The 23,584-nt window shown below is 41.6% G+C and overlaps 1 protein-coding gene across 2 annotated transcripts in view; it reads left to right on the top strand.

Moving 5' to 3' along the window:
- LOC117496631 (zinc finger protein 501-like) overlaps positions 1–23,584 on the top strand; it is a 119,774-nt gene that overhangs the window by 4,848 nt on the left and 91,342 nt on the right. The window contains exon 3 of one of the 2 annotated variants that reach the window (XM_034148343.1): positions 5,891–7,980. The exons of the other annotated variant lie outside the window; for it this stretch is intronic. Within the exon in view, the coding sequence (XP_034004234.1) occupies positions 5,891–7,015 (1,125 nt within the window). The 3' untranslated portion in view covers positions 7,016–7,980. Of the gene's footprint in view, positions 1–5,890; positions 7,981–23,584 lie in introns of those variants that run through there. 2 annotated transcript variants of the gene reach the window in all.

Below are 23,584 nucleotides of genomic sequence, written 5' to 3'. Positions count from 1 at the left end.
CTGCATGTGTGTATGAGAATGGCCCTGACACCATTTCAGCCCAGATTTACAAACTCCTGGCAGGACAAGCTCAAGCTCAATTCTCGCACTGAATTAAAAAAAAAGTGAGTGAGGGACTGCAATATAAGAGGGAAAGAAAGAGAAACTTTAACACTGTTCAATTGTTATGATGTGTAAAGACTGATATGTTCTATAATCGTCTGAAACTGTTAAGTCATGATGTGAAACGGTTAACAAAGCTATTTTATTTATTTCTCTATTTTATTTTTAAATGCAGCCCGAGAGGAACATTACACATATCCACAGTATTTATTTACTGTATATCTGTATAGTTCAATGTTAATTGACAATAAATATTGTTGTTTTTGAATTTGAACTTTCTTTATTTGATTGGCAGTCAGTTGTTGATTACATGCAGACGTTGATAAAGCTACAGGCTACTTCAATATATATCACACTAATTCATAAAGCAAGTTAGACATTTTGATGTTCCGGACCTTTGCATGGGGACATTTTCTCTAACTGGACCTCGTTGAATTTTAGTTGAATACCCCTGTTGTATACGATACGATAAAACTTTAATGGTCAGATCAAGTCTGAAATGTGACTTGCATCACAGCAGCTCCATGTGTAACATCAACATAAACAAATATCAAGACACAATAAATGAACAACAAACAACAAACATGTAACATAACAGCAGGATCAGTGAGAGACAACCTGCTCAAAGAGCCTTCAGCGTGCATTTGATCTGGATTCAGCTCTGTATTTACTGAGAGGACTGACTGGAGCACAAAGGATGCTTCAGTCTGACTTTATTGAATCTCCATTAGATGGTAGCAGTTCATATTCTCTGTTCAGGGGCCTCATTTATAAAACTTTGCGTAGGATTCACGTGGGAAACTGGCGTACGTAGGACAAAGCAAGTACATACGCACACAAATATTCCGATTTATAAAACACTGCGCACGCACGTCCTACGCCGGGACAATCACAATCAACTCGAAATGCGGCGCATGCAGTTTGAACCAGAGTAGCAGCATGGAGGTCGGATCCTCACCAAAATAAATAAATAAGTGGTCCGAAAAAAGTGAATGACCAAAAAAAATACACATAACCTTCCTCAGGCAGTGTGTCGATGGGTGTTTCTCAATGTCAAGGAAGGATCCTTCAGAGCCACTATTTCAAGGATGCTATGTCATCGAATCCCGTCGAAGGACTCCAATGTCCAGGATCCTTGGAATTCTACCGAGGACTGAGTCCTTCGTTGCAGGAACATTTCAAGGCTGCTCATGTGGATCATCGGCGGTCTTAAATTACCCACAATTCTTTGCGCACAGACGAATTTCCAAAATCTTTGGCGAACAATGGCTGAATCCAGGCAGTAGACATTTAAATGTAAGTATGTTCAGTGGCGTAGAAAATGTGTTTGTTACATTTGTTATCACCATAAATGTGTTCCGTGAAAGTAAAGCAAGTTCATAATTAGCTTGTCTACATAGTTCAGCATAGCGGATTTCAATTAACCTTAGCGATGCATACAGTTACTACCTGCATAATAAAATATCTCTCTAAGTTACAAGGATGACCTTATTTTATCAACCTCAAACAGAAGCCGTTTGTTCTACAGTATTATCCCACTTAACGCTTAACACTTGTCTATTTCGTTTTATCAAATCAAATCAAATCAAATCAGGTTTTATTTATATAGCACATTTAAAAGAGATTTTTGGTCGAGCCAAAGTGCTGTACATGTAATAAAAACACATTACTACAATCACAATAAAAGACAATAAATTACAACAGATATATATAAAAAACAAAATTAAAATAAAAACACAAGGAAAAGTCAGGAGTCGTGCTCCGCTCTAACTAGAAAGCCAGAGAGAAGAAGTGTGTTTTTAGAGTGGATTTAAAAAACCCCTAGGGTCTGGGCCGACCTCACATGGAGGGGCAGAGTGTTCCAGAGCCTAGGGCCAGCTGCTGTGAAGGCTCGGTGCCCTCGGGTTTTAAGCCTGGTCTTGGGCACTACCAGCAGCAGCTGGTCAGCAGACCTTAAAGCTCTTGTTGGGGTGTAGCGCTCGAGGAGTTCAGCTATATAGGCCGGAGCCAGCCCATTTAGTGCTTTAAAAACATATAAAAGGATTTTAAAATCAATTCTGAACCGAACTGGAAGCCAGTGCAGTGGGCCAGAATAGGGGTGATGTGGTCACGCTTTTTGTGGCCAGTCAGCAAACGTGCAGCTGCATTTTGGACTAGCTGCAGGCGTTTAATTGAGGCCTGGTCCATACCCACATACAGAGCGTTGCAATAGTCCAGTCTCGAGGTTACAAAGGCGTTAATAACCCTTTCTAAGTCATTAAAAGATAAATACGACTTGGTTTTGGCCAATAGTCTTATTTTAAAAAAGCACGATTTGACTACAGTGCTGATCTGCTTGTCGAATTTAAAAGTGCTGGTGAAGGTCACTCCAAGGTTCATGACCGAGGGGAGGATGTTTTTTTTGAGAGAGCCCAGAATATCAACTGGAGAGGCTGGAGGTTGCGGTCCAAAAAAGATGACCTCGGTCTTGCTCTCGTTGAGGTTGAGGAAGTTTTTGCTCAGCCAGGATTTTATCTCTGTTAAGCAGTCCATCAGCTGCTGTAGTGAGTGTTTGACATTTGCTTTTAGGGGCAGATATATCTGTACATCGTCGGCGTAGCAGTGGAAGGGAATATTATGTTTTGTGAGTATTGAACCTAGGGGCAGTATGTACAGTAGAAAAAGGATGGGGCCCAGAATCGAGCCTTGGGGAACCCCACAGGTAAGAGGGGCTTTGGCAGAGGAGAAGGCACCTAGCTGTACCGAAAAGCTACGGTCTGTCAGGTAGGACCTGAACCATGCAAGGGCAGAGCCTGTGATGCCAGCGGACTGTTCAAGCCGTGACAGCAGGATGCTATGGTCCACAGTGTCAAAGGCAGCTGTCAGGTCTAACAGCACCAGGACAGCTGGGCTACCTGAGTCGGCGGCTAGGAGCAGATCATTAAAAACTCTTAAAAGGGCTGTTTCAGTGCTGTGCATGAGTTTGAAGCCAGACTGAAACTTTTCATGGATTCCATGGATGGTTAAAAAAGACTGCAGCTGGGCGTAGACTACTCGCTCCAGGGCTTTTGATAAAAAAGGTAGCTGGGAGATGGGCCTAAAATTTGCGAGAATGGAGGGGTCGAGATTTTTCTTTTTAAGGAGTGGCTTAACCACGGCATGTCCCTGATGGTCACAGACGCCCTGCAACACAACTGAATGGAACAGCTTCCTGTTGAAGTGGTCATGACCATCAGGGACACCTGGGCATTTGATTCGGATGTGGCAGCTGTCAATTACCCCAGCTGCCTTGCGAAAGGCTTGGTGGTGAGCCAACCGGGCAAAACCATCACCAACCACCTCCACGCGCGGGAGACGGACAAACTGGGGCAGGAAGGCCACCACCTCATCCACCATCCTGTGGACGGACGGCAGATACACATCGAAGACACGGGAGACCACTCTGTAAGCGGAGCCACTGGCAACCCAAAACAGAAACACCAGGGTCTCCAGAGATGGCCCCCATCCGTGTTGCCTCTCCGTCTTCAGCGCCACTAGGAGCTGCTGGGTGGCCTCCCTGCCCAGCCGAAAGTCAGGGCGGGGGTCCTCGTCTGCAAAATATCTCTGGAGGACTGGCACAGTGGCATTAATAATGCAGTAATGATGGGCCTGCACAACATAAAGAATAGAGGGCAGTTTCAGTTTACTTGACATTTATTTATTGTTACCCTGTTAAGCCCTGAGCCTGTTTTTCAGATTTCTTCACTTCTAAAAGGGGAAAATTAATCATCTTTTTTCTCAAAGCAATGATAAACCTGTGAGTTGGATGTAGAAAAGTCAGAATCAATATAGATGTTTTTATTTGAAAGTAAATTCAGATTGAACATAGTAAAAAAAATGTAAATTATAGTGTCCGTCCAAAAAAAACAACATTACTTATAGTGAAAACCACCCTTGAATGATGGGATAGTAGACTAAAAGCTTTAGGAATCCAAACTATAACATATAATAAGTACCCTGTATCAAGATTGATGCAAAACAAGTGAAATTTGACCCTTTTAGAGAGGTTTAGAAAAGAAACCCACCTCTGGGGTCATTTGGGTGTATTTGCCATATCTCTGGAACCCATTGGTCGATTTTGATGATTGACACCTCTTTTTAACCATTAAAGCCAATAGAATCGAGAGGGGGTTCCTAAATCCATCTAAACATTTCCATTGGTGAATGAGTGATGCGCAGCCAGCATGCCCAAAACCGGAAGCTGGGTTACGCTCTCATACACTCTATATGAAAACTCCGGTTATTGACATAAATATGATGATGGATTATCAGTAATAATTTCAAAGTGACACAGAAACATTGGATTAACCTTCAGCAGCGGTTATATGCATTGTAATGCCATTGAACACAACTTTTGATCAGAAAACAGCAAAGGTAAGACGTATTTGCGGTTTTGGCCCCGTAAAGGGAAGTTGGGTGTTGGCCTTCGCTGCCGTGAGTTCTGATCGCACAGTGATGATACTTATACCATTGGAATCTGTGGAATCTCAGCTTTCATATGATATTCAGCCCTAACCCTTTGTGCAGATCCGATGAAGTATAAAATATTTCTACCGTGAGTTATGTGCTAAGTGCGTTAGCACTCTTTCGCTTAGTGCTAATTCAGAGACTCTGTGTTAGACTTGTTTCTGTAAAAATGTTTCATATCATCAGTTAGATGAGTTTCTTCTCGTTAAGTGGGTATGACACATTCATAGTTTCTTAAATGTATGAAGCCCTCAGACGCTGTTGCTGCCCGGGCTTAACAGGTTAATGGTTAGTTTTTGGTGTGTTTACATTATTAAAAAAACAATTTTAATGTGATTACACATTTTCTCCATATCGATAAGTGTTAGAACGGATATAAACATGCTCAAACTATATATGTGACCTGCTCTATAGAAATCAGTCGCATTGACCCGAAGACACATTTTGAGTTGTATACACTGTTGGAAAGAGGAGATTCCTAGCTTTCTAATGATATCATGATTGTTTTTGTACTCCAAATATTAAGCAAAATATGTCACATTATATAATGACTGTTACAGTCATCATTTTGAGAAAAAGGCCTTCAAAGTTTCCTCTTCTCTGGAATCCATCGATCTGATTGATTATTAGCCGAGCAAATGATCAAAGTAGTATGGAGGTTTTCCTTCTTTAAAACAGCTGTGGGCAGCAGATACTGTGAGAGTCACAGACATGAATTCATAGATCAGGGCAGACTGGTTCACAGACTCTCCTGTTTTGCCGATCTGGTGCTTAAACAAATAGCTCTACACCCCTGGCCGAAATGTCGCTAAAAGGAAGTCCGAGTTCAAAATATATCTCAAATAATGTAGCCTATGCACTGCCATTTCCCCACATAGACATAACATTCTGCAATGAAACGTCTGTCTTCCTACTTGGCGCACCGGTAACTTTCTCATGCTTTTTTTTTTCATTGCCCTTTAGGGGCTTCGTACAATACCAAAACAAATATTTAAAGTTGAGTCTTTTATCAATGTTTTAGTCAAGCAAGTCTCAAGTAAAAAAAATATGCGACTCGAGTCAAGTCATGTGACTCAAGTCAAGTCATGTGACTCGAGTCCCCCACCTCTGGTATATACTGTGGTTAGAATGTTGCTGTATTACTGTATCAAATATAATACAAATATAATAAACACAAACAGTTAGTATAAGTAGCATTTTGTTAACTCAAGGTTTATATTAAGAGAGTTTTTATTGTGTTAACTCTATATGTTTTTATGCTTTTTAGATTTACTTTCTCTCTTTCTCTGTCCGTCTGTTCTAGAAACCGAAAGGAAGAGAGAGTCTTCACAGCTGTCAGCAATGTGACAAATCCTTTACAACATCTGGACATTTAAAGCGCCACCTGCTTATTCATACTGGAGAAAAAATATACAGCTGTGAAGAGTGTAGGAAAACATTCACTAGATCTGGTGATCTCAAAACACATCAACGTATTCACACTGGAGAGAAAACGTACAGCTGTGAAGAGTGTGGGCAAACTTTCGCTCAATCAGGTCATCTCAAATCACATCAACGTATTCACACTGGAGAGAAACCGTACAGCTGTGAAGACTGTGGGAAAACTTTCGCTCAATCAGGTGCTCTCAAATCACATCAACGTATTCACACTGGAGAAAAACCGTACAGCTGTGAAGAGTGTGGGCAAACTTTCGCTCAATTAGGTGCCCTCAAATCACATCATCGTATTCACACTGGAGGAAAACCGTACAGCTGTGAAGAGTGTGGGAAAACTTTCACTAGATCAGGTCATCTCAAAACACATCAACGTGTTCACACTGGAGAAAAACCGTACAGCTGTGAAGAGTGTGGGAAAACATTCACGACATCAGGTAATTTTCAAACAAATCAACGTATTCATACTGGAGAAACACCGTACAGCTGTGAAGATTGTGGGCAAACTTTCGCTCAATCAAGTGAACTCAAATCACATCAACGTATTCACACTGGAGAAAAACCGTACAGCTGTGAAGAGTGTGGGAAAACTTTCACTAGATCAGATCATCTAAAAACACATCAGCGTGTTCACACGGGAATAAAACCATACAGCTGTGAAGAGTGTGGGAAAACGTTCACTAGATCAGATGCTTTCAAAACACATCATCGTATTCATACTGGAGAAAAACCGTACAGCTGTGAAGAGTGTGGGAAAACATTCACGACATCAGGTAATTTTCAAACGCATCAACGAATTCATACTGGAGAAAAACCGTATTCGTGTGAAGAGTGTGGGAAAACGTTCACTACGTCAAGTGCTCTCAAAACACATCAGCGTGTTCACACAGGAGAGAAACCGTACAGCTGTGAAGAGTGTGGGAAAACATTCACCAGATCGGGTCATCTCAAATCACATCAATGTATTCCCAGTGGAGAAAAAACGTACAGCTAGGAAGAGTGTGGGAAAAACGTTCAGGACATCAAGTGAACTCACAATCCATCACCGTGTTCACACAGGAGAGAAACCTTAGTGGTTTTAAGAGTGTGTGTTACGGCTGCTTTTTCTGTCTGCTCGTTAACCTGTCTGGGATTGTTTGCAGCTGTGTGTGTGTGTGATATGTAAATGAGCTGTGTGGTTGCCCCAACGTCATTGGCTGTCATCTCCTGGTCCTCCTCCGAAGACACTGATTGGAGCACGCCGGGCCCGACGCTCTCCAATCCCGTGCAATCCCAGCGCACACCTTCCGGAGATGACTACAAAGCCTGGGGACAATTATCACTCGGGAGGCTCTGTGATGTGGGACAGACGCCTCTAGCCTCTTGTTATACTTGTGACGATTTAGTGACTTCTGTGTGAAAGCTATACTGTTTAACAGCGTGTTAAATTAGAGCTTCTGTGTTTAGTTAGGTAGTGCAGTGTACTTGTGCAAATAGTATCCAGAGTAACTTAGCTGTTAGCGTTTGACAATAATTAGCAGCTGTGTTTTCTACAGTCTTTCAGTTACTAATGCCACGTTAAAAGTGAGGGTTTTGTGTTCCTTTATTCAATATTTGTATAACCTGTAAGACACTCTTTTGGAGTTCTCCTTTTGTTGGTTGTTGCGACCGGTATATGGCACTTTGTTTGTGCTAGGCTAGGCGTTATTATATTGTTACCACTATTACTTATAAATAAATATGTATAATAATTACCAATTCCACACTGGTGTATGTTGTTTCTCCCTACCCCTAGAGAGGGGCGTAACAGTGTGGCAAAACGTTTTCTCAAAGTATTCACCTTAAAGTCCATGAGCGCATCCACACTGCATAGTTTTGAATGAGAGTTCTGACTAACAGACTTCAATTCACAGTCAGTCTTGTTTTAAAAAACATCAACGTGTTCACACTGGAGAAAAACCGTACTGGTGTGAAGAGTGTGGGAAAACGTTCACTACATCATATGGTCTCAAAAGACATCAACGTGTTCACACGGGAGAAAAACCATAGTGGTCTTAAGAGTGTGGCAACACGTTTTCTCAAAGTATTCACCTTAATGTCCACGAGCGAATCCATTCTGCATAATTTTGAACAACTATGAGAGCCAAGCTAGCTGTTTCCTCCTCCTGATGTCCTGAGAGCTGTAGTTATATTTTAAGAGTCTTTCTGAATTGAAGTCTGACTAACGGACTTCAATTCACAGTCAGTCTTGTTTTATGTCCCTGGACAAGCCCTGAGGTCCTCCTCAGCTTTTTTAATAACCCTAAAATCCACCTAAATAAAATGGGTGAGGCTTTTCTCCACTACACTCCCAAACTGTGGAACACCAGGAAATATCAGAGAGGCTCAGTGGACATTTTTAAACGCCAGTTAAAGAAACATCTCTTTAGATTAGCTTTTTATTAGCAACCCCCCACTTTAAATGGGGTTTTAGTCTTTATTATTTACCTACTTTTATATTGTTTCATTTATGATATAGGAAGGGTTTTATCTTATATTAGTTATTTAACAGTTTCAATAACATTTATTTTTACGTTGGTTTCTTTATATTTTAATCGTTTAACCTTTATTAGAATTATGACGTTTTTATTACTCGACATTATTAGTTTTTATTTCTGTTGTACCTATATGTTCACTTTACTTTATAGGGTTTTATATTGTTGAATCTATTCACCTGTCTTGTGTCTTATCTTTCCGAGATGAATCATCATTTTTTTTTAATGTATTTCATTTGTTATTGTCATACCTTTTACCTCCTTGTGTATCTTAACCTGTTACAATGTTATATTTTGCTGCATGTATCTGTAAAGGTCTTAACGTCTGAGGGGACTTTCTTGTTGTTTATTTTTAACTTGTGATGTGTCGCCATTTTGTAAAGGACTTTGAGCTGCACGTGCTGTATGAAAAGTGCTGTATGAAAAGTGCTGTATAAATAAAGCTTTATTATTACAACAGTTTTTTATGTTCTAACCAGCGTTCACACTATGCCAACACAAGGCCACAGAGATGCTGTTTCTCCAATTCAGTTGATGTTTGTAATGGTTTCTGAACTATGAAGAAATGTTTTACTATGCTGTGTTTCAACCATGGTTTTCTAATAGCCTTGCTATTCTTTTTTTAAATATTATATCTCAACTGCTAGCCTCGTTAAGCTGCATTGAAGGAATTTAGTTTCACTGTTCATTAATCTGCAGAGTAGTTTCTCCAATTAGTATTAAAATAATGAATAATTACATTATTATTAATTATAATAATACTTATAACAATAATAATAATAATATATAAACATGGGACTGGTATGACAGATTTTAAACATTGGGAAAAATGTTTTTGTTTGTAATAAAAGGCATAAAACACATCCAGTAAAAGATAGGATAAAACACCAATGAGAAACAGCTACAAACTCACCTCCTCCGACGCCCCAAAAGCCTGTCGGAAAAGGTGAGTCTTTAGCTGCCCCTTAAAAACCTCCACTGAGACAGAGGCTCTCAGTTTCTGGGGGAGTTCATTCCATAGGGGCCACTGCCTCAAAGGCACGGTCCCCCTTAGTTTTTAGCCTGGTTCGGGGACCCTTAAGAGTCCTTGCTCGGAGGACCTCAGGGCCCGGGTTGTCGTGTGAGGGTGGACAAGGTCGTTAATGTAGGTGGGGGCTTGGCCATGGACAGCTCTATATGTGTAAACCAATACCTTACATTGGGTTCTGAGATGGACAGGGAGCCAGTGCAGGGCAGAAAGGATCGGAGTGATGTGGCATGTTTTTTTGGACCGAGTGAGTAACCTGGCTGCAGCATTTTGGACCTGTTGTAGCCGGTTTATTGATGTTTTTGTTGAGGCAGGAGAACAGATCATTACAGTAATCAAGCCGGGATGAAATAAAGGTATGGATAGCCATCTCCAGTTCTGCATTGGATAGAAAGCCCCTGAGCTTGGCAATGTTCCTGAGGTGGAACAAACAGGTACGGGTCAGGAGTTCGATGTGTTTGTCTAGTAGCATAGACTGATCGAAGGTTACACCAAGGTTTTTTATGTTTGCCCTAACGTTACCACTAAATGAACCCAGGTGGCTTCCCAGCTAGCGGGGAACGTTCTCACAACTTTGGCGAACGTTACCTACAGGTTCTAATAAGGTTTTAAAGAAACGTTTTAATCTGATGTTCAAAGAACCTTTTTAGGATGTTTATTTTTTCAAATAATGTTCCTATAAGGTTTAAGGTTAACTAAGACATAACGTTTTAACCTACAACATTCAGAGGATGTTATGAGGATGTTATTGAGGCCTGAGATGACAGAAAGTGTTTTATAAAACATTCCTTTAATGTGATATGTTAACAAAGGTGGAACGTTTTGCCTGCAACATTCTAAGGATGTGTTTTGGACGTTGTTGGGGTAACACATTAAAGATGTTCTTTATAAAACGTTCCCTCAATGTTACATGATAACCAAAGAAGAACATTTTGAAAGCAACATTTGGATAATGTTTTCAGGAGGTTATTCTTTTTTTATAAAATGTTCCTGTGATGCGAAATATTAACACGGTCATGGTCAACGTCAGATTTATTTGTGGTGCGCTTTAAAAAACAAACTTGTTGCATTTGTTTGAAAAGGATGTTTAAAAAACCACATTTTCCTTTTAAAAAAAAACAAGCATGTAATTCATGATATTGCATGTTTGCGTTGGCATGTCTGAGTTCCCAGCTAGACATTGGTGGTTCTAAAAACATTCTGAGAATGTTACCATTCATTGTACTAGGAATGGTTTCATCGAGACGTTTTATTTTGGTTCCTAGAATGTACTTCTGAAAGGTAGGATAACGTTCTCTAAAAACATTCTTAAAATGTTTGGTGATAACATTGTTCGAACATTATACCCCAAGTGTTTTTGTTTTTTATGCACATATCTCTATTGTCATATGGATCGAATAACACTTAGAAAACCAAAGACAGACATAGAGAAGAACGGACCGACTATCACTGCCCGTCCCTGAAACCCCTGTTAGTGTTTGTATGTGTTTGTTTCTACTGTGTGTCTCTCTTTATTAGATCCGTTGCAGCACCTTTCTTAGAGATTTGGGTATGGAGGAAAATAGAGAGGGTTGTGTTTTCTGACACTTGGTGAGTTCCCTGGAACACCGGGGACCAGAGACGGGGTCGTTACTAAAAAAAGTAATATATTACATATTACTTTAAAAAAAAGTAATTTATTACACTACTTCGTTACTCTCTAACAATAAAGTAAAGTAACTAGTAAAGTAACGAGTAAAGTAACGAGTAAAGTAACGAGTTACTTTACTCGTTACTTTACTCGCAGGGCCGGCCCGCCCCTCCCTACAGGCAGATCACGCAGACTGCTAAAGTTTCAAATGTTCTCTTTAGTTCAGTTTCCATTGTCGCATAAGACTGATCCAGATAGCTCTGACTATGGCTGTCCTCTGTCTCCTGCTATCTGTATTTTGCGCAGTATATCTCTGAACGATGCGATGGTGATTCCACTGTGCAAATGGGCAACATTACCTCTACTATGAAGGATGCTACAAGCCTGTCCATCTTTGCTTTGGTTACCGGTCCTCCAAATTCTAATTTGTGCCGCTTCGGAGTCGGCGGCGGCGCACTCACAACATCCTCACTCTGGGTTCGGGGGTCCTTAGCTATTAGCTTCACCTTAGCATGTGTTCTTTGCAGGTGTTTGTTGAGGTTTGACGTGGTGTTTGCAGCAGTGGATAACAGCTTCTGGCCTGGACACAGTTTGCACCTCACCGTCACATTCCTGTCTATTCTTCGGACGAACTCAAAATAATGGGCATACCTCCACCCCTCGAAAGTTATCGCTGACTCTGCCATGTTTATGCAGCACTGCACGCGGAGATGTGGATGCGCAAGTCGCGCAGATTACGTACATATAAACCTGCGGGGGAAACCCCTCTTGTCTGTCAGTGTGATTATGACTGATTTTATAAAAGTAACGAAGTAACGCGTGTCGGGGCAATGTTAGTAACTGTAGTGTGATTACTGAATTATAAAAGTAACGCGTTACACTACTCCGTTACCGACAAAAGTAATATTATATTATTAATATTATTATTACACCCAACTCTGCCGGGGACACATATTCATGTATAAAAGACGTACAAAAGTGCATTTTGCATGATAGGTCCCCTTTAAGTAAACTCAAAATCATCCTAATGACCACAGTGGTCAGTCCACGTACCCAGGAATTTTGAGTTGAACAATTACAGGAATATTATGTCTTTATGTTCTAATAATGTAAAAATATGTTAGTAAATTGTTACCACAGAACATTTGCATAATGTTTTAAACATAAAGCATGTTATCCTTCTCTAAAATAATAACATTCTGGCAACATAAAAAAAATCTAACTTGCAGCTGAAAATGTTTTAAGAACAGTAGGGCATAATGTTCTAACAATGCTATCAAAAACATTTTAAGAATGTTTTTAAAGAACGTTATCCTACCTTTCAGAAGAACATTCTGGGAACCAAAATAAAAGCTTCTGCTGAAAACGTTTTAAGAATAGTAGGGCATAATGTTCTAACAATGTTATCAAAAACATTTTAAGAAGGTTATCACCAAACATTTTAAGAATGTTTTTAGAGAACGTTATCCTACCTTTCAGAAGAACGTTCTGGGAACCAAAGGAAAACTTCCCGCTGAAAACATTCCTAGAACAATGAATGTAACATTCTCAGAATGTTTTTAGAACCAAACATTTCTAGCTGGGTTGCTACCTTAGAGGCGATGTTATCAGCCGCTGAGATCAAGACTTCCGTTTTTGATGCATTGAGCTGTGGGAAGTTGCTTGACATCCACTCCTCAATTGCAGACAGACATGTAATCAGGGTGTTTAAATTCTCAGTTTTGACGGGTTTGTAAGAGAAATATATCTGGATATCATCTGTGTAACAGTGATACGAGACAGTCTTGAATTGGCTAATTAAGCCAATGCGCCTAGTGGGAGCATGTAAAGGGCAAAAAGAAGGGGGGCTAAAACAGAACCCTGGGGCAGGCTGCAGGATAGGGGAGTGCTGTGTGATGAGAACGGGCCCACCGCCACGGAGAAACTTCTCCCACTGAGGTACGAGGCAAACCACTGGAGAAAAATAAAAATTATGAAATAAAAATTCTAATAAGACAATAATAATAATAATATTACAATAAATAAAATAAAATAACAATATATAATTCAATCAATAATAATTCAATTATTAGAGGATGTTCCCTGAAAGATTGTAAAATGTCAATGAAGATGTCAGACTTAGTATATTTGTTAATAATTACATACAATACATGGAATTTGTGTGTGTCTGTGTTCCAAGTGAATCTGCGGCCCCCTGGTGGCCAGTTCATAAATGATGTGGCCCCCACCACCATCCAAGTTGCCCATCCCTGCACTAGATATACACAGTAGCCTATGAGCAGTATGAACAGTATTAACAGTGTGTATGAATATGCTAAGATATATAAAGTATGAAAAAGTGAAGCAGTGCAAGTGTAGTATAAAATATATAGATATGAATTTCATGATGATAAACATTGTGGAACAATGATAAAAATGTGACTGGAATATAAAATATAATAAAATAAATATTATGAAATAAAAATTCTAATAAGACAATAATAATAACAACGCACTAGCAAGACGTTGATCGCAATTGCGCAGGTCTGCGCAGGTCTCGCTTGTCTCAAACAAGCCTAATGTCCAAGCGTTTCCTGTTTACGGTCGTTTGATTCTCTGTTTTGAGAATAATAAAATAAGATAATAAAAATGATAAAATAATAAAATATAATAAAATAAAAATTATGAAATAAAAATTCTAATAAGACGATAATTATAATAACAATAATAATTAAAGCTGCAAGCAGCGTTGAGCGGGTCTTCGACGCTCCGCAGGCTGTTGTCCGCACGTCGAGGTGTGTGTGTAGGTGTCTCGAGGACTCGGCCATTGGCAAACGTGGGAAGTTTCAGGCCGATCGGACAACGTACATGGGAGTTACAGCAGTATCATAAATGGCGAGTGATCTGTCGCCATGGCAACGGCATTTGATGACACCCCATAATAAGCCGAGATGTGTTGAGGGCTGCATCGTTATCAAACCTGTGAAGTTCTGGGCCGTTTGGAACATGTTAACTGGAGTTATGAGAAAACCATGTTTCACGGCGACCATTTTGTTACCATAGAAACGACATTTGACGAAATCTCAAAAACACTTTTATACCATTTACACAGGACTTAAAGCAATATCGTGCTTAACGGCGAGGGATGCGTTGCCATGGCAACAGCTTTTGAGGAAAACTCACTATTGTCATATTGAGGTGTTGAGGGCCGGACCATTAACTGTCATCTGCAGTCTCGTGATGTTGGACCATTTTCCATTGATTTAAGACAACATTGTGTTTTACGGCGAGGGATGCGTTGCCATGGAAACGGCATATGATGACATTCCAGAATTGGCGTAGAGCTGTTGAGGGCCGGACCATTAACTGTCATCTGAAGTCTGGTGCAGTTTGGAAACTTTTCCATTGACTTAAGACAACTTCGTGTTTTTTGGCGAGGGATGCGTTGCCATGGAAACGGCATATGATGACATCCCATAATTGGCGTAGAGCTGTTGAGGGCCAGACCATTAGCCATTATCTGAAGTCTGGTGCCATTTGGATGATTTTCATAGGAGTAACGGCAACATCGTTTTTTTTGGCGAGGGATGCGTTGCCATGGAAACGGCATACGGTGAGATCTCAGATTTCACGTAGAGCTGTTGAGGCATGGACCGGTGATATAAAAGTGAAGATTGGGGGACGATGGGACTGTGCCCATTGGATTTACAGCGACACCGTGTTTAATGGCGAGGGATGCGTTGCCATGGAAACGGCATATGATGACATCCAATAATTGGCATAGAGCTGTTGAGGGCCGGACCATTAACTGTCATCTGAAGTCTGGTGCAGTTTGGAACCTTTTCCATTGACTTAAGACAACATTGTGTTTTACGGCGAGTCATCATATGCCATGGAAACGGCATATGATGACATCCTATAATTGGGGTAGAGCTGTTGAGGGCCGGACCATTAGCCATCATCTGATGTCTGGTGCAGTTTGGACCATTTTCATAGGAGTAACGGAAACATCCGTTTTTTTGGCGAGGGATGTGTTGCCATGGAAACGGCATATGGTGAGATCTCAGATTTCACATAGAGCTGTTGAGGGCCAGACCATTAGCCATCATCTGAAGTCTGGTGCAGTTTGGAACCTTTTCCATTGACTTAAGACAACATTGTGATGTATGGCGAGGGATGCGTTGCCATGGCAACAGCTTTTGAGGAAAACTCACTTTTGTCATATTGAGGTGTTGAGGGCCGGACCATTAACTGTCCTCTGAAGTCTGGGGCAGTTTGGACCATTTTCCATCGAGTTATGACAACACTGAGTTTCATGGCGAGGGATCTGTCGCAATGGCAACGGCATATGATGACATCCCATAATTGGCGTAGAGCTGTTCAGCGCCGGACCATTAACTGTCATCTGAAGTCTGGTGCATTTTGGACCATTTTCCTTTGAATTCAGACAACATTGTGTTTTACGGCGAGGGATGCGTTGCCATGGAAACGGCATATGATGACACCCCATAATTGACATAGTGCTGTTGAGGGCCGGACTAGTAGCCATGATCTGAAGTCTGATGCAGTTTGGACCATTTTCCATTGACTTAAGACAACATCGTGTTTTACGGCGAGTGATTCGTTGCCATGGAAACGGCATACGATGACATCTCAGATTTCACGTAGAGCTGTTGAGGCATGGACCGGTGATATAAAAGTGAAGATTGGGGGACGATGGGACTGTGCCAATTGGATTTACAGCGACACCGTGTTTAATGGCGAGGGATGTGTTGCCATGGAAACGGCATATGATGACATCCCATAATTGGCGTAGAGCTGTTGAGGGCCGGACCATTAACTGTCATCTGAAGTCTGGTGCAGTTTGGAACCTTTTCCATTGACTTAAGACAACATTGTGATGTATGGCGAGGGATGCGTTGCCAAGGCAACAGCTTTTGAGGAAAACTCACTTTTGTCATATTGAGGTGTTGAGGGCCGGACCATTAACTGTCATCTGAAGTCTGGTGCAGTTTGGACCATTTTCCATCGAGTTATGACAACACTGAGTTTCATGGCGAGGGATCTGTCGCCATGGCAACGGCATATGATGACATCCCATAATTGGCGTAGAGCTGTTGAGGGCGGGACCATTAGCCATCATCTGAAGTCTGGTGCCGTTTGGACCATTTTCATAGGAGTAACGGAAACATCGTTTTTTTTGGCGAGGGATGAGTTGCCATGGAAACGGCATACGGTGAGATCTCAGATTTCACGTAGAGCTGTTGAGGCATGGACCGGTGATATAAAAGTGAAGATTGGGGGACGATGGGACTGTGCCCATTGGATTTACAGCGACACCGTGTTTAATGGCGAGGGATGCGTTGACATGGAAATGGCATATGATGACATCCAATAATTGGCGTAGAGCTGTTGAGGGCCGGACCATTAACTGTCATCTGAAGTCTGGTGCAGTTTGGAACCTTTTCCATTGACTTAAGACAACATTGTGTTTTACGGCGAGGGATGCGTTGCCATGGAAACGGCATATGATGACATCCCATAATTGGGGTAGAGCTGTTGAGGGCCGGACCATTAGCCATCATCTGATGTCTGGAGCAGTTTGGACCATTTTCATAGGAGTAACGGAAACATCAGTTTTTTTGGCGAGGGATGTGTTGCCATGGAAACGGCATATGGTGAGATCTCAGATTTCACATAGAGCTGTTGAGGGCCAGACCATTAGCCATCATCTGAAGTCTGGTGCAGTTTGGAACCTTTTCCATGGACTTAAGACAACATTGTGATGTATGGCGAGGGATGCGTTGCCATGGCAACAGCTTTTGAGGAAAACTCACTTTTGTCATATTGAGGTGTTGAGGGCCGGACCATTAACTGTCCTCTGAAGTCTGGTGCAGTTTTCCATCGAGTTATGACAACACTGAGTTTCATGGCGAGGGATCTGTCGCAATGGCAACGGCATATGATGACATCCCATAATTGGCGTAGAGCTGTTCAGCGCCGGACCATTAACTGTCATCTGAAGTCTGGTGCATTTTGGACAATTTTCCTTTGAATTCAGACAACATTGTGTTTTACGGCGAGGGATGCGTTGCCATGGAAACGGCATATGATGACACCCCATAATTGACATAGTGCTGTTGAGGGCCGGACTAGTAGCCATGATCTGAAGTCTGATGCAGTTTGGACCATTTTCCATTGACTTAAGACAACATCGTGTTTTACGGCGAGTGATTCGTTGCCATGGAAACGGCATACGATGAGATCTCAGATTTCACGTAGAGCTGTTGAGGCATGGACCGGTGATATAAAAGTGAAGATTGGGGGACGATGGAACTGTGCCCATTGGATTTACAGCGACACCGTGTTTAATGGCGAGGGATGCGTTGCCATAGAAACGGCAAATGATGACATCCCAGAATTGGCGTAGAGTTGTTGAGGGCCGGACCATTAACTGTCATCTGAAGTCTGGAGCAGTTTGGAACCTTTTCCATTGATTTAAGACAACATTGTGTTTTATGGCGAAGGATGCGTTGCCATGGAAACGGCATATGATGACATCCCATAATTGGCATAGTGCTGTTGAGGGGCGGACTAGTAGTCATCATCTGAAGTCTGGTGCAGTTTGGACCATTTTCCATTGACTTAAGACAACATTGTGTTTTACGGCGAGGGATGCGTTGCCATGGAAACGGCATACGGTGAGATCTCAGATTTCACGTAGAGCTGTTGGGGCATGGTGATATAAAAGTGAAGATTGGGGGACGATGGGAACGTGTCCATTGGAGTTACGGCGACACCGTGTTTTATGGGGAAAAGATGATATATTAACCCAGTAATAAGTGGGCAAAATATGGGTACATTAGTGTTTAAAGTCGGGGGAACTGTTTTAATTCAGGACCAGGGTGAAAAGATAACACATTTACCCTGGAATAATTGTCTGAATCATGGGGGGTATATTAGTGTTTAAAGCCGTGGGAAATGTTTTAATTCAACAGGAGAGGGTAATTCAATTGTTACCCAGGGAACAGGGCTGCAAACATGGCTACATGAGTGTTCAAATGCTGTCAAACTGTTTTAATTCAGTCACAATTGTCGTTTTTAGACGATGTACATTGGACTCAATAAACATACAGAGTTATGGACATAAATGTGTCAGTATAGATGGGATAATGTACATATTAATAATATTTAATTAGTTAAATGTACAATGAGCTAAAAACAGCAGAATCACTGCTGTTAGCAGGGTCTCAGAGACCCAGAGACCCAGAGACCCAGGGTACAGCACCTCGCTGTCTTACCCAGAAAACAGGGCTCTGATCAGGGCTAAAGTAATGTTATAAACTGGTGAATCTGTTTAAATGCAGGCAGCAGAGTCACTGCTTTTAGCAGGGTCTCAGAGACCAATTGACCCATGCCCCTTTCACACCGGCGCTTTTCCAGCTCCTGCTCGGAGCTGGAGCTGGAAAAGCGCCGGTTTTTCCTGTTCACACCGCAGCGGCTGCGCGTCATAGCTCCGGAATGCGGTTCACTTCCAGCTCCAAAAAATTGTCGGTCCAGAGGCAAGAGCTTCGGAGCTATGACGCGGCGTCTCTTACGTCGAGGCGTGGAAACCTTACTTTGACCATCCGTTCGCTGTTATTGATCATTGTGGAGAGCAGCCAGACGTTTTGTTTGTTATTATAGCAGCTATCGGATGGAATTAATACATGGGCTGTACAGGTTGTCATGTCCGACTATCACAAGTAGAATCATAATGAAAAATACGCCGGTAAAATGTGCCTGTAGAAAACGGCTTAGCAAATGTTATACCAGAGAAAACTTTCATAACAGCGTTGTGATGCCTAACAGCGTCAATTCAGACTGACACACATTCACTTAAGGGGAACTGGGGATATGTATCAGCTGCTTGTGTGACAGTCAGACAGTGAACACTTTAGAGCCGTGTGAGCTAACCCGGAGCTAACGGGAGAATAAACTCCCGTTGAAGAGCAGCCAGCACGGCAGCGGTCGGTAAATGCCGCTGAAACACATTAATAAACAATGAACCACGGCACTCTGGAGAAAAGTATAAGGTTGGAGAAGTCGTTATTTCATTTAATCTGGCTTCGTATGCAGTGGCGTTTTTATATGTACAAAAGTGGTGGGGCACAAAAAACTTAGATGTCTATATATAAGCTTCTGCAGTGACGTGCAGTGAGGTTCATGGCTGGTGAGGCACTGGCACTGACTCTTCAGGTTTACAAATATTATATTTTGACCTAAACCAAAATATAATATTATTTTCAAAAGCTTTTTTTGTCTGATGCTTCGATTAATTTTAAACAGACAGTTCAACAAAAGGATACCCAAAAAATGTAATTTTATCATTTAAATATTGAATTGTTCTCTCTTAGTAAGATCCCATTTTCAATAAAATGGCGGTCTTACCTTGACTTGAAGATGAAGTCCATTTGCCTATCCTTCTGGACAAACATTTCTATTACTTTTTTGTAAAAGTCCTCCTTATGTTCTTGTAGTTTCAAAAGTCTATCATAAATCTAATCCATAGATTTATGATAAAAAAATTATATAAGTAGGGTAGACATGTGGATGTTATCCGGCTAATCAAAATGTGCATTTATCTAACAGGTACGTTTCCCACAGATCTTATTTCGAGCTATTTTCTAAAATCCTCTGGAGAAATCTCATTGCTTTTTTGTGCTTACTTCCTGGTTTTAGGACGCGTCACTGCAGCTCTCTCGTCTCCTCTTCACACAGCACACTTTTCGCGGCACACGTACTTACAGCCAATCAGCTCTGAATGATTTGAGATGACGTATGGTGGGGATGGTAGCTCCATGCCCCTCTGGTCATTATTTTTTTGCCACACACATTTCATTACAAAATACTCTGAGCATGCGCAGTGAAGTTTTTACAGTCACCGTTGACTTCACAGCGAGAGGAAGGGGCATAATCAGGTTTTGTCCCACATGGCTCTAAACAGCTCAATAGGCACACACTGTGACTGTAGACACACTAATTAGAAGAACACAGACTAAAACAGCAATGTACAGACGAATCAGATGATTAAACATGATCTTAAAATATATTTTATATTTTTTTTTATTTTTCTTTTTGCATTTTTGTAATCATTATTTGTAATACTTTCTGCTGACACTAGGTGGGGCTGTGCCCCTAATGACCAGTCGCCACTGTTCGTATGATTAAAAGCAACACGACCATCGACCCGACGCAGTCCCCGGCCCGTTGTTGTTGTGGGAGAAAATCAGCAACGTAAACTGTGACGTCATGACGCAGCAGCGGCAGCTCTGGGCAGTGTGAACAGAGCGGGAGCTGAAAAGGGAAACCGGAGCTGAACCAGAAAAGCTCTCGCTAGGAGCTAGAAAGGGAAAAGCGCTGGTGTGAAAGCCGCACCAGAGACCCAGGGTACAGCACCTCGCTGTCTTACCCAGAAAACAGGGCTCTGATCAGGGCTAAAGTAATGTTATAAACTGGTGAATCTGTTTAAATGCAGGAGACCTCCAGCATGAGTCCCTAACAGTGGCACTCCTCCATAACCTTGCACACCGTGAGTCCCCGAGCCCCCGCAGTTAAGCACTCCCCCACAGACTAAACCCAGATATTCACACCCTCCAGAATCTCGTGCCCCTGGTAAGACTAACAAGGGGTGGATTTTGTGGTGGTCTACCGTCCGCCCTTAAGCATCCAACTGCGGACTCCTGACACTCAGACACTTTTCATATTTTTAGGTTACCAGGGGCACGCTTGTCTGGCAGTTATGCACATGGGGTTTTGTCCAAGGCAGTGTGCTTAAGTCAGGGGGCCCGGGGACTCAAGGTGCGCATGGCAGGCCGCCTATGAGCGGCCAAAATGTTTTAATTAACTCATTATTGTTGTTTTTAGACAGTGTACATTGGACGACATAAACATACGAAGTTATGGACATAAACGTGTCAGTATAGACAGAACAATGTACATATTAATCATATTTAATTTATTAAATGTACAATAAACTAAAAACAGCAGAATCACTGCTTAAAGCAGCATATCACAATCAAAGGCAGACATACACACACCCAGGGGGGAAAGAGAACACATTGACCCAGGACAGAGTGCTCAAAACACAGGTAAAAGTGTGTTGAAAAGTCGGGGAACATGTTTCAAATGACAGCAGACTGCTGCTTGTTGGCAGGTTGTCTCAGTTCACTTGTCTCACACACACCCAGGGGGGGAAAGAGAACACATTGACCCATGAAAGAGTGTCTGAATCATGGGCACATTAGTGTTTAAAGTCGGGGGAACTGTTTTAATTCAGGACCAGGGTGAAAAGATAACACATTTACCCCGCTAAAGTGTTTAAAACATGGGTATATTAGTGCTCAAACTCGATTAAACTGTTTTAATTGCGTAGGTTTTACATTTTGGTTCACTCGTCTCACACACCCAGAGTGTTAACAACATTTTTTACAAATGTTATAAATTAGTCTAGAGCTCCATCTATTGTAATTTGAGTGTATTACACGTCTGTCCATGGAACGCGAGTTTTGTGCAATTTGAGTGGAGTAAACTGATATGCAGCTGGAGTAACATGTACATTGAGACGCATTGGGACATATCATCGTCACTTTCAATGTTAACCTTGTACATAGGAGGCACAATATGCTTACTCGTTATCCTGACTTTATTTTTCTCTCTTTTTTTTTTTTTTTTTTTTCCATGTCCATTTAGGGGCTCCGTATGTTTCATTATTGTTTTATTTTATTATTTAAATGCTCCCATTAGGCCCCTTAATTAGCCAATTCAAGGGTGTCTTGTATCACTGTTACGCAGATGATATCCAGATATATTTCTCTTTGAAACCCGTCAAAACGGAGAATTTAAACACCCTGATTCCATGTCTGTCTGCAATTGAGGAGTGGATGTCAAGCAACTTCCTACAGCTCAATGCATCAAAAACAGAAGTCTTGATCTCAGCGGCTGATAACATCGCCTCTAAGGTAGCAAGCCACCTGGGTTCATTTAGTGGTAACGTTAGGGCAAACGTAAAAAACCTTGGTGTAACCTTCGATCAGTCTATGCTACTAGACAAACACATCGAACTCCTGACCCGTACCTGTTTGTTCCACCTCAGGAACATTGCCAAGCTCAGGGGCTTTCTATCCAATGCAGAACTGGAGATGGCTATCCATGCCTTTATTTCATCCCGGCTTGATTACTGTAATGCTCTGTTCTCCTGCCTCAACAAAACATCAATAAACCGGCTACAACAGGTCCAAAATGCTGCAGCCAGGTTACTCACTCGGTCCAAAAAAAACCTGCCACATCACTCCGATCCTTTCTGCCCTGCACTGGCTCCCTGTCCATCTCAGAACCCAATGTAAGGTATTGGTTTACACATATAGAGCTGTCCATGGCCAAGCCCCCGCCTACATTAACGACCTTATCCACCCTCACAGGACAACCCGGGCCCTGTGGTCCTCCGAGCAAGGCCTCTTAAGGGTCCCCGAACCAGGCTAAAAACTAAGGGGGACCGTGCCTTTGAGGCGGTGGCCTCTATGGAATGAACTCCCCCAGAAACTGAGAGCCTCTGTCTCTGTGGAGGTTTTTAAGGGGCAGCTAAAGACTCATCTTTTCCGACAGGCTTTTGGGGCGTCGGAGGAGGAGGTGAGTTTGTAGCTGTTTCTCATTGGTGTTTTATCCTATCTTTTACTGGATGTGTTTTATGCCTTTTATTACAAATTAAAACATTGTTCCTAATGTTTAAAATCTTTCAAACCAGTCCCATGTTTATATATTATTGTTATAAGTATTATTAATATTATTAATAATGTAATTATTATTTTAATACCGTTAGTTTTTTCACCACAGGGGGCAGTGAAATTATGTTTAAATGAAAAACTACAATCCCATGATGCATTGCGGCGGTCCGTTTCTAGCTTCCGGTCCTCAGAAGCTACACGTTGCTAACAGACGTTGGTGCAGATTTTATACCGAATGTAATGTGTTTAAGAGACTTTTAAAACACATACAAAGAGTTAGTTTATCCTTGGAGGGTGATTTATCCGTGCTTTTATTCGTTAAACCGTGTTTTTGTTGCCTCCCGTTCTTTGTTCGTAGCTTTTTAAACCACGTTGCTGATCGGTAAACATAAGTAAAAGGCATTAACCCCGGTAATAGTGGATAGGAAAAGACGATAGGAGCTGATTTTTGGACAATTCCACTGCAACCCTGAACCGACTGCTAACTCAACAGGAACTATCGAAAACATCACAATAGAAGTTTAAAGTCACAACATTTTATTAACCAAACAGATTATTGGAGAAACTACTCGGCAGATTAATGAACAGTGAAACTAAATTCCTTCAATGCAGCTTAACGAGGCTAGCAGTTGAGATATAATATTTAAAAAAA

This window comes from Trematomus bernacchii, unplaced genomic scaffold (genome assembly GCF_902827165.1).
Source record: "Trematomus bernacchii unplaced genomic scaffold, fTreBer1.1, whole genome shotgun sequence".
Taxonomy (NCBI): Eukaryota; Metazoa; Chordata; class Actinopteri; order Perciformes; family Nototheniidae; genus Trematomus; species Trematomus bernacchii.
Note: the sequence above shows the minus strand (reverse complement) of the source record. Positions and strands in the feature narration are given on the sequence as shown.